This window comes from Phocoena sinus, chromosome 1 (assembly GCF_008692025.1).
Source record: "Phocoena sinus isolate mPhoSin1 chromosome 1, mPhoSin1.pri, whole genome shotgun sequence".
Taxonomy (NCBI): Eukaryota; Metazoa; Chordata; class Mammalia; order Artiodactyla; family Phocoenidae; genus Phocoena; species Phocoena sinus.
In genome coordinates this window covers 74,651,745-74,667,644 of record NC_045763.1, presented here as the reverse complement: position 1 = coordinate 74,667,644, position 15,900 = coordinate 74,651,745, and the positions used below count along the sequence as shown (strand labels likewise).

The following is a 15,900-nucleotide window of genomic DNA, read 5'->3' as shown; positions in this document are numbered from 1 at the left end:
CAGCCAATATGGCATAGTGGTTAAGAACACAGACTCTAGAGTCACACTGCCTGGGTTCAAATCCCAGCCTGACTACTTACTAACCATGTGGCTTTGGACAAATTACTTAGCCTCTTTGTGCCTAAATTTCCTCTTGTATAAAATAAGAGCAATCATAGTTCCTAGGTCAAAGGGTTGTGAAGGGGCTTCCCTGGTGGCGCAGTGGTTGGGAGTCCGCCTGCCGATGCAGGGGATGCGGGTTCGTGCCCCAGTCCGGGAGGATCCCACGTGCCGCGGAGCGGCTGGGCCCGTGAGCTATGGCTGCTGGGCCTGCGCGTCCGGAGCCTGTGCTCCGCGGCGGGAGAGGCCGCAGCAGTGAGAGGCCCGCGTACCACCAAAAAAAAAAAAAGGGTTGTGAAGATTAAGTGGGTTATTATACATATAGCACCAATAACAGTATGGCACCTAGGAAAAGCTAAGTAATAGTCTAAAAAGTGATATGGTAGGTAGACAGATCTTCTAAGGGCTCTTTGGATTCTAGGACAGTTTCAAATGTACAATTTTTAAAAGAAAATTATCATTACCATGTTAGGAGGGCAGAATAACTAGTGATTATGAGTAGAAGGCCTAGAACAAATCGACTAAGTTTGCATTGCACACGGCTCTGCCATTTAACTGTGTGACCTTGTTAAACTTCTCTAAGCCTTAATTTTCTTACTAAAAAAAAAGTGATGATAATAATAGTATTTACTAATAAGGTTATGGTGAGAAATAAATGATGTAAGCTGCTTTATGCAATTTTTAAAGTTTTGGTGGATAACGCTAAAATTTCCCACTGATTTTTTATATCTTTTTATTCTTGATGATCCTAGGTTATGAATATGTCAGCTCCTTATAATCTAATATAACATTACTCCAGTAGATTAATTTGTTGTTTCTAGTTGTCCATTAACTTGCAATTCAGACAACTTGTTAAAAAATGTGCCCAATCTATACACAAAGTGATTAAGGATTTCCCTTAAAAACTATAGCTGCTATTTATTGACCATCTTCTAGGTGCCATGAGAAACACATGATATACGATTCCTAAATCTCACAACTCAGCACTATCTCCATTTTGCAGATTAGGAAAGATTTTGAAAGTACCTGTGTGAACTGATATAAATATGCTGTAACATCTATTATTATTTCTTTGAGAACACTTTTATTACTTTCTAGATCTCAGTGTGATCCAGACACTAGGTTAATAATATTAAGTGTCCAGGCAAGTAACCTCTGATCACCTAAGTAGCTAGCTTCTAAATTCTCAAAGGCTTTTCAGGTAATTGATTTTTTAAAAGGGGGAGGGGAAAAATTCAATTCCTTTCTCAATTAGATAAATTTAAATCAGCTGTTAATAAAAGCTATAGTTCCACAGAGAATAAGAATACATTCCCATTTAACTATGCAAGTATGAATATTTTTAAATTCAAGAAGAGATACATTAAACTGAAGTATATTTTAATCTACAGAATATATAAACCAACATGATCCCACTTGGTCTTTGGCTATCACTATTAATTGAAAACTCATGCCACTAAAATACATTTAATATATTGCTTTTTTATCTGAAAATTATATTGTTAAATTCTAATTTTTTTTTTTTTTTTTTTTTTTGCGGTACGCGGGCCTCTCACTGTTGTGGCCTCTCCCATTGTGGAGCACAGGCTCTGGACGCACAGGTTCAGCAGCTATGGCTCACGGGTCCAGCCGCTCCGCGGAATGTGGGATCTTCCCGGACCGGGGCACGAACCCGCGTCCCCTGCATCGGCAGGCGGACTCTCAACCACTGTGCCACCAGGGAAGCCCTATATTTCTTATATTTAACACTACAAATAAAACTAGGCTATTGCAGTTCATTTAATATACATGTTTATTTAGTATGTATATACTCCAACCTTTCTAGTTTAGTATCTATATTCACTTAATATATACATTTACACACTACCCTATCTTAGACACTTACTTGAAAGATTATACCCTAGACCCATTTCATTCTATCCTCTCTCTGACAACCATCTATCTTTTTAGCTCACTCACTTTAATATCTCACCTCCAACAATCTTCAGACCTTATCAAGGTCTCCAATTCTTTTCACTCTACTTCATATCCTTATATCCTTTTCCCTCCTTAAAAGCATAAATCCCAAGGCCAAGCATTATGATCACCTCCTTGCACACACTTTTAGTCACTTGCCCCTCTCTCATTTTAAGACTTTTTTATGTTGTTATATACTGATTTACTTACAGGCAGACCAAGTTTTCAAACGTGTTGTATTCTAAAAGCTGAACTGCATTAAGTGTAGGTTACACTCTCTGTGTCATGACTGTAAGTAACTATAATACAGCAAGAAGAGGAAAAAAGAACACTTTCTCTTTTTTTTTTAATCCTGGCTTCATGTTTTATCCAACACAGATTTTAATTACCTGCCTAGCCACCGAAGGCAACTGAAATGGCCACGTGTACAGTAAGTCGTAGGCCAGTTTACTTTAGGTGAGAGATGAAAAAGGGAAGAAAATGTAGTCAAAAAGCAAAACAGAAAGTTAAAGAAAAAGGGGTGCACATTGTTAAAACAAATGAGAAGACAGGTTGAATATAAAAAAAGAAAAATACACAATTGCATAAGGTTCCTGGGAAAGCAAGAGAGGATGGGATCCAAAGTAATGGTAGAGGGGTTGGCCTTGCAGAGAAAGATGTGTGATGTGGTGGGTTTTTAAAATATGTCAAAAATTCTTTGAACTCCTTCCATCAAAGGGTGGAATCTAATACACCTTCTTCAAATATGGACTCATCTCAGTGACTCACTTCTAATGAACAGAATGCAGAAGAAGTGACATTGCTTGACTTCTAAGGCTAGGTCATAAAAGGGGATACAGCTTCCACCTGGCTCTTCTCCCTCTCCCTTGGAACTCAACCACCATGTTATAAGAAAGCCCAAGCCACGTGTAAAGGCCACCTGTAGATATTCCAGCTGAAAATCCCAGCTAAGGTTCCAACCACCTACAGCCAGCACAACAAGGAGACATGTGAATGAGCAAGTCTTTAAGCGATTCTAGGCCCCAACCTTTGAGCTGAGCTAGTTGTTGTCAAACAGAGCAGAGATGAGATGTCCTTGTAGAACTCTGACCAAAGTGCCCTTTCCTAAGCAAAATAAATGTTGTCATTGCTTTAAGCCACTAAACGAGAGATGTAATTTAACAATAGATAAATGGAATAGACAACTCCTCTATTATAACAGAATAACAAGATAAAGTTAAAATATAGGACATCTGGATGTTTGATATAAGAAGTTGAAGGGGTTCTTGTCTGATACCTTTTATTTTCTTTGCGAAATACAAGGCAAGATCATTGCTTAGAATGAGAGACATAATGGGGATTTCAGAAGTGTAAAGAAGAGAATGAAATAGAAATTGTAATGAATGGGAAACAGAGTTAATCAGAGAAATGTGGTTCAACTGTCAAGTCATGTTGACAGCCCATTTGAGGTTGAATTTATAGTGCCCCTTCCATGTGGCTTTCTCCAGCAGTGCTTATTAGCTCCTGGCTGAAAGCACTAAGAAAGTGCAAGTTAAGTTTATCAACTGGACTTCTGTAAGGAAGGATGTGATAAAAAGAGAAAAGTGCAAAGGATTTCAGGGACCATGTAATCTAAACTGGTTAAGAAAAAATGAAGCGAGAGGTTCTAATGAAGCATGATCATTATGGGAATATTTAAAAAGCAAACAATAAGGAGAGGACATTGTAATCAGAGAATGACATGCCTACAATAGTGATTCTTGGCGCAGTTAATGAGTATGACAAGGTTGCTGGTGAGACTGGCTATGTGAAGAGAAGGGGATAAGGATAATGTGGTCAAGGAATTGAGATGCAATGATAATGGATGAGTCATCATGCAGAAGTTAAAGCCATCAAGGATGAATACAGGGCTTACAGTATAGAGAAACTTTGTGACCCAAAGTTTTTGATGAATGAAAGTAAGTGAGCCAGAGATTGGTAAATGACAGCAACATAGACGAGGAACATGGTGATACAGCTGAATGGTATAGGTCTTGTCTTGGTCTGTTTGGGCTGCTATAACAAAATACCATAGACTGGGTGGCTTATAAATAAAATAAATTTATTTCTCACAGTTCTGAAAGCTGGAAATTCAAGATCTGGTGCTGGCAGATTTGGTGTCTGGTACCAGCCCACTTCCTCATTGACAGCCGTATTCTCACTGTTATCCTCACAGCTGAAGGGGCAAGGGAGCTCTCTCAGCCTTTTTTATAATCCCATTCATGAGGCTCTGCCCTCATGACATAACCACCTCCCAAAGATCCCACCTTCAAATATCATCAACTTGGGAGTCAGGATTCAACATATGAACCTGGGGGATACACAAACATTCAGGCCTCAAATGAGGAGGGTTTTTTTAAGAGGTTGGGAGCATAACAGTTTTTCCTAATCTAATGTCTTCCTAGCTGAAGCCTGAGACCAATCTCTCCCTACCAATTAAAAGTGATATAATTTTGACATATAAATGTCGAATAAACTACTATGTGCTAAGAAGAGAGGGAAAGAGGTACCCTCTTATCAAATAAATCAACTACTAGGCCCAAATAGTCAATATATTACAGAGAAAGTACCTGCTAACTGGGAAGGGGGGAGGGTAAACATTTCTAAAAGAAGCTTGAGTTTTTTTACCCATTTAATTATCCATAGTTTTAGCTTCCACTATGAGCTGGGAACTGTGTTTGGGGGATATCTACCTAAACAAGGTAGATATTGTCTCTGCCCTTACATATCACAATGTGTAGTAGGAGAAACAGCTGAGAAATCAATGTTAGTATAAGTGCTAGAGTTACAGATGTAAACGCCTCCAAAATGGACCCAAAACCAATTTCTATTTAAGTCAGTTACAGTCTATTTCCCAAGATGATCTCAGAAATTCTATACTTATTCCCATAGAAACTCCTATGTTGTATTTTCACCCTAGTATCAATCTCAGGCACCTGTGTATCATTGTACATTTTTATCATAAATATCTGAATGTATCTGTCTCCCAGCTTAAGGATAGGAACTAAGTCTTACATTTATTCTCATATTTGCATTTATGGACTAGCACAATGCCTGGTACAAGGTAGGCACTTACTAAGTACTGACTGAGAATAACTTAAGGATTGAATGAATGACAAACAAATAACTATTCTGTCTCTGCATCATTCTATCAGTTGAATTATAGCTTATTTAGTAACCTCAAGACTACAGCCTAAAGAGAGATTCATATTCTTCCCCAGTTTAACCTTTCATGGCTTCTATACATCTAGGGAGCTGAGCTAGGACAGGATCCTAGCTGAGCTAGGATTGGAGGAGCTAAATTAGCAGAATTGGCTCTTAGAAAAGAAGCTAAGTAATATCTGTACAAACACTTTCTTTCAATTTTGTGGCTCACATACCACAACGGTCTGCTGATGCTATATGGTCTTCTACTTGAATAAGTGGAAATTGAATACCCATTAAGTAGAACCTTAAAATAATGAGATCTCAAGACAGTATCTTTGATTTTCAGAGTCAAAGTCCAGATGGAGAATACAGACTTGCCAAGGACTCATAGGTTTAGATTCAACAGTTGTTTTACTAGAAAACAAAAATTTCAGAAGTCATTGAAAAGTTAACATTAAATGAATAGTAGGCAACAGGGAATACAACCTTAAACCATAGCCATAAAGCCTGGGACTTTATACCTGTAACAGCAAATCAGCTAAAGATATGGCATTTACATTGGATTTTATAAGGCAGCCCTAATGTCAAATGTGCTACTGAATTATCCTTCATTGTGAACTGTCAATTAGTTCATTTCTCTCTTTAAAGGAGTCCCTTCTTTTTTTCTGGCCACGCCATGTAGTATGTGGGATCTTAGTTCCCCGACCAGGTATCAAACCCGTGCTCCCTGCAGTGGAAGCGCAGAGTCTTAAGCACTGGACCACCGGGGAAGTCCCAAGTAGTCCCAAATTTGATTCAGAAAATTATCCACACAAATACAGAACATTACTGAATCTAACTTATATTATAACCAAAAAGTAAAAAACCAAATTGTTACTGCAGGAAATACTCTATACTTCCTACAAAATTCTCATGATTATGCATTTACTTGTCTAAAGCTTCCACTAGACTATGAGCTACATGAAGACAACTCCGTATCTCCTACACGCCCCCCCCCCAAGAAATTTAAAAAAATGAATTATAATGGATTGAAATATAAAAATTTAAGCTACACCTCCATCTCTAATTAAGCAAGTTAAGTTATACCTCTATATTTAAGCAACTTTTAAGCTATACCTCCATATCAGGGGAAATAATTTATTTTTTGCATTATGGTAGTAAACCTCAATATTAGCAAGAAAGAGGTCTACTAATACTGATGAGTCTTTTTGAAGCTGTAATGGGCTGAAAGGGTTACAAGACCTATAAAAAGAATAAAAGCGCATCAACACTTTCCAGCAATTTTTAAGTTGATAAAAATACTAGCTGAATTTGTAAGCACAAATGTTTTTACCTTTAAACATAAATAAGCAGTTAAATATATTTATTCTCTAAGCCAAGTTTATGAAGGTTTCACTGTACTTCCTTTTATTTGCTCTACAACTAGCTTTTATAAGTTTTGAGGAATAGCCCATGAGTTTTAGTGTTTTAAATTTAGGTGAATAATGCCAGATTTTCTCTGTCTATACTATTTGGTTTATACACTTCAATCGTGTAGCCCTAATCTTTCTAGAATGAAGAGTTCTGGGGGTTCTTTTTGTTTGTTTTTTTGTTTTAAGTTTATCCTCATACAATAGACCAATTCACTTACTCCCATTAGCTGCCCTGATCTTAACTTTCTCCAGTTCTGCTATAAACAAAACATCATAACTACACATAATATGTTAAGGATTTTACACTAAGAGTAGACTGTTTTATGTTTTGTTTCTAATACACTCCCTTGATGACCAACATTTAAGTGGTCCCTTTACCTACAGCAGAACATGAAAATATCTTCAAAGATCAATACAGTGATTCCAAAATTTGTTTCTTAGGCCAAAACTCAGAAGTTATCGTTCTTTAAGTACAGATCAAAAATTTCCCCTAAATAAATTACCTTGTATTTGCTCACACTGAGGATCATTTGCCATTTCTCTACCCACATAATTCTGTAAGACTCCTCTATAATTTATTCCTGTCTTGCTACTTTTAAAATATACCTTCTTTCTTTTAATAAATATATGGGAATAACTGAATTATAAAGCTGGAAAAGGCCACAGCCTCTTTATCAAATTCATCCTTCTCAATTTTATAGTACAGCTTGGAGGTATTAAAACACTTGTCTAAAGCAAACTAATGGAAAGAATTAGAAAAGAGAATTTAGATTTTTCTTATTCTAAGTTTATATTCCTACTATTAAATCACACTTTAACTTTTTAATATCAATTTTAAAGAACGCTAAGGGAAGAATATTGATATTTACTTAGTACAATATATGTTGGTACTATATTTTACATGTTTTTTCCACTATTCCACATGACTCTACAAAACTCAACAGCATATAGGATGCTTACTTTAATTATAAAAGTAACATTTTATCTGACTTTAAATTATTTTGTTTCTTTAAAAGTTACACTGTTCTCATCAGTGCTTTGGCTTTTACTTTTTTCAAAACAAAGAAGCTAAACTTTTAGTGGCTACAGTTCTTAATTTACAGAAGTCATGTCAGATGTCATATATAGTTTTTTTTTTTTTTTCATATATAGTTTTATAGCTTCTAAACAGCTGGCCTTAAAAGGGGAGCAAAATGAGGATGAAATTTGGAAAAGATCCTTTGACCATCCAAGGTCATTCTTTCCCTCACAGCTGGGAGAATTATAGACAATCCACACATAAAACAACCAATCAGAAATCATTTTTCAGAAATGCCATAGGCACCCTGAGTTCAATATGCCCCCCCAAATCTGTTCCTCCCCTTATATCCATTTCCTAACTCCATTACTGGCATTACAACCCAGCAACCAAGACACAGAAGCTAAAAACTTGGGAGTTATTCCCAATTCCTCCTTTTCCTCATTCCCAACATGCAATCAGTACAGTACAGGCTGCTTATTTTTAGTTTCCAAATTTCTCACATTTCAGATTCTTCCTGTATCTCTACCTCTACCACCTTGATTCAGACCCTCAAAGTCCCTCACTTGAGAGAGGGAGCCTTCTAATTGATCTTCCTGCCTCCAAACACTTCACTTGTTCCATGGTGACATCTTCACATTACCACCAAAGTAATCTCTCTAAAACCCAAATTTTATCATATCTTTCTCTTATTTCACAGTAGCTCCCTAATGTCCATGGGATAAAATTCAAACTCTTTTCATGGTCTCTGTCCATTTCTTCAGTCTCATCTTTCATTGTACAATCTCCCCTCTTCCCTACCACGAACCCCATCCTCTATCATTTAGTCATAATGGACAACTTACTTTCGTCCCTGAATATGTCATGCTGTTTCACCCCTCTGTATCTTTGCTCACTCTGTGTGCTCTCTCTACTCAGAACATACTTCCTCCTGTGATCCTGCTGTTGAACATTTACGATTTTCAATGTTCAACTCTAGGCTCACCTCATCTTTGCAGTCCTTTTTGAACTTCACTTCCCCCCACCTCTGTGGAAATGACCATACTTTCTATTGGTTCCCACAGTGAACTTTTACAAAAGCATTTGTAACAGTTTTTTTTTGTTTTGTTTTGTTTTTTTGTTTTTCATTAAGTTGTTGACATGTCTGTCTCCCCCTTCTGAAACACAGGTACTTTGGAGCAGATACTGTATCCTATTCAACCTTTATTCCCATAGACTTGCATAAAGTCTGTCACATATTAGGAACTCAATATGTAGAATGAATGAACAAATGAACAAAGAAAAGAACAACACAGGGACTCTTGAGGAATATTTTTTAAATTAAGATAAAATACTCCAAATAATATGGTACTGACCTAGGTATATTTACCTCCTATAAGTTCCACATTTTCCTATTTAACATAGTTTTTTTCCGTTAAAAACCTAAGATTTATTCCCTTGAGGAAATGTGGACACATATGTGTACTAACATTTATTATCACATAGCTATATAGACAATTTTGTAAATTATACTAATTATTTTATTAATTTAATGGAATATCAAAATGACTTATGGTCAACTCCTTACTATCTGAAAGAATCTTAATAGCTATGTTGGCTTACCTAGTACCTTTTCATCTGCTGCTTCTGCCACTCAGCCATGGCTTACTTCTCTAAACTGGCTTTCATGCCTCTAATTATCCTGCTGCTGGCAATGAAAAGCAACAATCTGTTTATATCCTAAGTAGAGGACACTGGCCAGGAGAATAGGAAAAATGGTTCCTGAGCAGGACGGTAATTTTACACAGTAGATGATCTGCACAAAATGAATCAGAGAATCATGGAACTGTATGAGATAATATGTATTTATCATCCAAATAGTGTGGCTGTTTATTTTCACTTTTTTTTCTTTATTTTTTAACCTAAGGAAGACTACTCCAAAATAATTCTGACAATCTATTAAAATGGAATAAATATCTGTTGCTGATTTTCTTTTAAAAAATATGATAATTGAAAAGTTTAAAGACATAAGATATGAGATCACTGAACTTGTTCCTAATCAACATTTAAATCTATAAAAATTTTCAATAAAAATGTATTCACTGGGATTCAGTATTAAAAACTGATAAATTCTAATTGTAGTAGAGTCCAATAAGGAAATTAACTTTGTACCTAACTTTACAGATTATACACAAATTACTAAACTATAATAATCTGTTCACTAGATGTATAAATGCTTATTCAGAGGAAACACTGAAGAAATAAGTTAATTTCTAGTATGAAAAAAGACAAATACAGCATTTTGTTCATCTGTACAAACTTGTGAGGATCCACAAATTACCAAGATGATGGAAAGATGGGTTGGTGTTTTTATTACATGTAAAGACAGCTATGCTCTAAACGTGTGGTACCCAATATACCAAACACTAACTGCCACATGTAGGTTAAAAATTCAGTTTATCAGTTGCCCAGGTTACATTTCAAGTGCTCAATAGCTGCATGTAGCTAGTGGCTACCACATGAGACAATATAAACATTTCTATCACAGCAGCAAGTTTGATTGGATAGTGCTATTGTAAACCATGGTAAAATGCAAATTTCCAAGTACTTTTAAAATGGCAATATAAGTTCAAAAGTAATTTTTCAATTGGCTATTTCACAGAAAGGAAAAGTATACATTTACAAATGAGAAAAAAAGGATTAAATATTAATGAATGCTTTAAGTATATAAAATTAATTTTCTATGGCTTAATTTGAAATTATACCACATTGAATCTGAAAAGACTTTCAAGGTAATTTAATCCTTCATCCTCAATTTACAGAAATTGAATCTAGAAGACAGTACAAGGAAAAATTAACTCTTTCATTTAAGATACCTACTATATCCAAATAAAGATACTATTGGAAACCACCAAAATTTTCTATAATAATAAACAGATTAAAATGAAGTATAAGCTATTCTGTGTATCTTAGAATCAGATTTTCCACTGGGTACAGAGGCTGTTTGCACAGTGGTTAGGATTTCAGGTTCTGGGGTTAACCTGCCTAAGTTCAAACGTTACTCCCTGACTTACTAGCTGTGCAACCTTAGACAAGTCATTTAAGCTCTCTGAGCCTCCTTTTTCTCACCTATAAAATGGAGAAATAACTAAACTATATCATACAGTTGAAAAGATTAAGTGAAATTATGCATGCAAAGTACTAGAGAACCTGGCACATAGTAAGCCTTTAAAAAATGCTAGTTTTTATGAAACTTGCATTTTGGTTGAAACTAGTCTACTGGTGACTTTCTTTAACTTCCATTCATCTTCAAAAGTTCTTAAGACAGAGGGACTCTGGAAAACATTCAAAACTCATTATATGAACACTGGCTTACAGGTGGCTCTACCACTTGCAGTCATGGGAGAATCTGCATCCAAACCTCTACCAACACTTTACCCATAGGTCTCAACAAATTGGCGCTAAGAGTGTAACATAAAGCCCCAAGCAACATGTGGTGGGGGGTAGAGGACATCTAATATTTGTTTGTTTTTTAATGAAATAAACAAAAAACCCCTCCTAGGCTAAAACAGGTGGCATCTGTTTTTATGTTGGGGGCTGTGAGTAAAGTAAAAAGTGGGAGACAGGATAAGTAAAACAATTTTGAATGACAAGTTCAAAATTTCTCAGAGAATTGTATGCTCACTTATCTTTCTAAAATTTATACTTCTGCATATTAGCTGAAGTTTAAATAACTACAGTCAGATTTTGAGACACACATTTTTTACTAGAGTAATTTTTAAAAAATACACAGAACAGGTATGTAAAAGTAACAGTTGCTCTTTCATTAAGTTTTAAGACATATCAATACAATTTCCTACTTCACTACAGTAGAATAATAGGTACCCAACTTAATGTGATCTCCAGAAACTGTGGAGATGAAAATGAAATCTCCCCAGCTTTCAAGTCTTACCCCAGAAAATGTTTTATTCTAAGTGTAGGGGGATAGATTTCAACAGAGTACAACATAAGCACCAGATGATCAAAGCTAACTAAGACCGTTCTCAAATATTTTTATGCCCAGCTTCATTCTTCTGGAATATTTTTAGAACTGAGCTCCAGAGTCACCTGTATGAGGCACGGGCCAACCCTCAAATCCTAACTGGCCTGATATTTTTATATCATCATTTCAAATCAAACATTTTCCTATGGGTAGTTTTCAGAGTTTTAAGTTCATTTTCCATAATGTTAGCACTTGTCATATTTTGCTTTTCACTTAACTTTTATATGTACATTTTCTCTCTCACACTAGATAGTAAAATTTCTTGAGCTTTTACTTACAGAGTCTCCATATGAAACTAATACACTTTGTAGATATTTTGAAAATATTCGTATTAATTGATTACTTAGTGATACAGTATGGAGTCAGGGCATCAGATTCTATTCCTTACTCTGATATCACGAATAGCATGATCTCAGCTCCAGCTTATTCAGAGGTCAGGCACTTTGGCTTTGAAATGGAATGATTACACAGGATGATCTCTAGAATTACTTATATTTCTAAAAATTTATGCTTTTATGTATCAGCTGAAGTTTAAATAACTACATTCAAATTTTGAAAAGCATATATTTTCAAAAGTAATTTTTAAAAACTATACAGAACAGTTAGGTATATGATGGTAAAAGTTGTTCTTTCATTAAGTTTTAAGATATACTGATAAAATTTCTTTGTTCACCACAGTAGAACAGCAGCAACATGCACCTGATAACATTGCTCCAAATAAAATTACAAACTGATCAACATGTGACACTTGCAATGATTGTCCCAATGAGACATAGCTTGCTATTTTCTTTTATCACTTCACAACATTTATTCAAACTACTATAATGACCTTCAGTTTCCATAAATAAACTTATATAAAAAGCTGGCTAACATACTTAAGAACTAGGCTATCACTAACAGTTAAAGCTTAGGAAAGAATTTATTCATAGGAATAATTTCAAGATATTTTGATAAACATCTTAAGTTTCCTTTCTGTTTCCTGTAAATATTCCAAGATTATCCCATAGCTACGAGCTTCAAATTAATACTGTCTAGGGGAGAATTAGTTTGGTAACTTAATAATGGAAACATATAAATCACAAAAGAGTCTACTATTACTGTTAAAAATATAAACACTGTACAGGCCAGCACTTGTTAATAAAAATCACTGATATGACTCCATTACCAAGCACACTCTTTGTAATACAATTAGCACGTTTTATCTTTAGCTTTAAATTAAAAAGGAAAATGATGAAAGGCACAAGTAATTCTTTACTTTCCGCATTAATACTTTTTGTACAGTTAGTTACTACATTTGTGCAATTAAAGAAAAAAAACACTAAAATTCTACCTCTATATTGGCTTTTTAAAATCTCCATATCACATATTAAAGACATTAAACTTTTCTGGAGCTCCTGAAAATTAACACCAAAACTTTATTGGTGAAACACAAACCACATAATCTGATCTAACTATTCACATTAAACAAAATGAATGACTAGATATTTCCCAATCGATTCTGCTTTACTGATACCGAAAAAAGCTATTTCCTTCATGCTAAATTATGAAATTAACCTAAAACATAGTAAAAACATAGAAGCATTAAAAGATACTATTTACACAAACTGGAATAAATTCATCAGGCATTCCCTCAAGTGCTGAGATGTCATTTACTCCCGGTCACACAACGAATACTATTTGTTTTCTGTTCATCCTGAATTATCAAATCTGAGTTGAACCTCGCAAAGGCAAAAACCATCCAGACTGACTGACGGATTGATTGATAGATAAATAAATAAATAAAACCATATAGCCATACAGAAATTCATGACTTTTTACTGTTTGGTGTAAAGTGTAGAGTGCCTGCACTTTCAGCTCTCAGAAGAAATCCACCGTATTCTGGAAGCACTTCAATTCAGAGTGACCTTTAAGTTTTATAGACATTGTGGCAAATTCTTGCATGTCTCAAGAAAAGGCAAACCTGCCTTGCTTTTTTTCTCTAATGGTAAAAGTTTTTGTTTACTCTTATTACATTTTCCACTCCTAATCTGAAAAGACGGAGGATCTCTAAAACGTAGTTGCCCACTTAGGATTAACCTCACCTGCGGAGGACCAGACCCGCAGCCCCTCACCTGATGATAAGGTTGGGATGGACCCAAGTGATGGAGGGAAAAGAGCCAACTCTGCTCACAACACTACCTGTGGCTCCCAAAGAGGTGGCCCGCGTTTTGGGGGGGGGGGGGCGGGGAGCGAGGGCTGGGATGGTCCAAGAGACTTCTTTATCCGGACCATATTTGGGGAAGCATCTAAGCATCGGAGACCCCCACCCCCACCCCACACACGGCGCGCGCTCTAGTGAAAGACGGAATTGCAGGGACCGCTCTCCTCCCTCGCCCTCTCCATCCGGCCCTCGGCGCTCAGCCCTCGCGCCGGAGCTGGGGGGAGGGGGTGGAAGAGGAAGGGAGCGGGTCCCCAGGGTCCCCTCGAGTGGCTCCCGGCGGCCGCTGCGAGGCCTGGACCGTGTCAGCGGCCTCCGGGCTCCGACCGGGAGGGGCGCTCGGTGCCCCGTTCCGGCCCGCCCGGCGGGAAGACCCAGCCCTTGACTCACCGCTCTCCACCTCGCTGCCTTTCTTGGCGGTCGCCGCGTTCCCCATGACTGAGACGATGAAAGGAAGGGGTCAGGGAGGGGAAGGGGAGCCGGGGCCGTCCCCGCCGCTCCACAGGCTGAGGCAACTCCTGCTTCTGCACCGGTCAGCGCGGTCAGTGCTCTCGGCGCTGGCGGCCGGAGTGCGGGCGGGAAGACTGGGCCGGTTCTCAGGCCAAGGCTTCAGCAAACTCTTCAGCCCCGGCGGCAACAGCGATATCAACGGCAGCAACGGTGGCGGCGGCGGCGGCTGTGGCTGGCAGACACTCCCCCTTCCCCCGCCCCGCCCCCCCTGCGCGCCCCCCGGCAGCAGCGCGCCGGGGCCCGGACCCTGTCCCTCTTCACCAGCGGGCGCGCGCGCCGGAAGTGACGTGCCGGCCGGGTACAAGGGCGGCGGGCTGAGGGGGGCCGAGCCTGGGGCAGCGGACACGGGTAACCTCGGCTGGCACCTCAGCGGCCCACCGATACGGGACGTGGTGGCCCGGACTTGGTCTCGGATGCCCATCCTCAAGATCTGGGAGGCGGCGTGGGGACCGTTAGCTTTGAGTAACCTGTCGTCTCTCAGCCTGGCCTCCCCCACGCCCTGGAGGTCGCACGCGAGGGAAGCCCCCTGGTTCGCCCCACTGGGCTTTGCGGACTGGTCAGTACCAGCCGAGGGAACAAGTTCGTCCCTAATCCTGATCGTGGTTCCGAGCCTGTCTTTGCCTCACAGATCCAGGTGTTCACCGAGCCCACCACGTTGTCCTCCTGGTTCTTAGGCACCAGTCACAAGACCTTTGATGTTCCCAGTGCAGTTTTCATTCTCTGGTTGTGCGGGATCGCTCTCAGGTTTTGTCAAATACCCCAGAGAGAAAGGAAAGTATTACTATTTCTACAGAATGTCTGTTGATGTGAATCATTGTATTTAGCAGCTCTCTGTGTAGATGTCAAAATAAATGCATTCCTAATTGGTAACTGCGTTTTTCTTAACATACATCTTGAATTTGTGAATAGTTTTACTTACCAGGTTAATTTTTTGTGGCACTCTAGTATTTTTTGTTGCATGTTTCTTTGAATTTTGCGTCGTGAGCATTTATTCTAAATTTAGTGTAGAAAAACTGTAACTTCCCTAGGGGCAGAGACTACTAAATTTATTTTGTGTCCCCAAGACACCAGGCACAGTAGGTATTTAATGGATAGTGGATGACTTGAAAGTAAGCAGAGGAAATCTCTCAGAATTTTTTTTGAAATAGCTTTCATTACTGACAGAAACAGAGTGGTAACTGTAGAAGTTTCTCAGTAAGTTCTTCCTGCTGTTTCTTATTACTATTTCTGTTAAATTAATTTAACGAAGGTTTATATCATGTATACTGTATTCCAAGTACTACCATGTAGGTAGCAACTCATTTGATCCTCAAGAACCCTATGAGATATGGAGTTTTACTCTCATTATTTCACTTGTGAACAAACTGAGGCACAGAGAAGTTAAGCAATTTACCCTAGATTACACAGCTATTACCTCTTTGAAGCAGGATTTGAACCTAGGTAGTTGGGCTCTAAGTCTGACTTTTTGTCCATAATGTTATGTAAATGTTATGGTAAATTGCTTTCTCTCCATTTAAAGTTA

The 15,900-nt window shown here is 37.9% G+C and overlaps 1 protein-coding gene across 2 annotated transcripts in view; it reads right to left on the bottom strand.

Annotated features, from left to right (window-relative positions):
- PRKACB (protein kinase cAMP-activated catalytic subunit beta) overlaps positions 1 to 14,616 on the bottom strand; it is a 150,381-nt gene extending 135,765 nt beyond the window's left edge. The window contains exon 1 of one of the 2 annotated variants that reach the window (XM_032632594.1): positions 14,259 to 14,616. In XM_032632594.1, the coding sequence (XP_032488485.1) occupies positions 14,259 to 14,304 (46 nt within the window). In that variant the 5' untranslated portion in view covers positions 14,305 to 14,616. The remainder of the gene's footprint in view (positions 1 to 14,258) is intronic. The other variant, XM_032632654.1, reaches the window with a different exon arrangement.
- Positions 14,617 to 15,900: the final 1,284 nt, after the last annotated feature.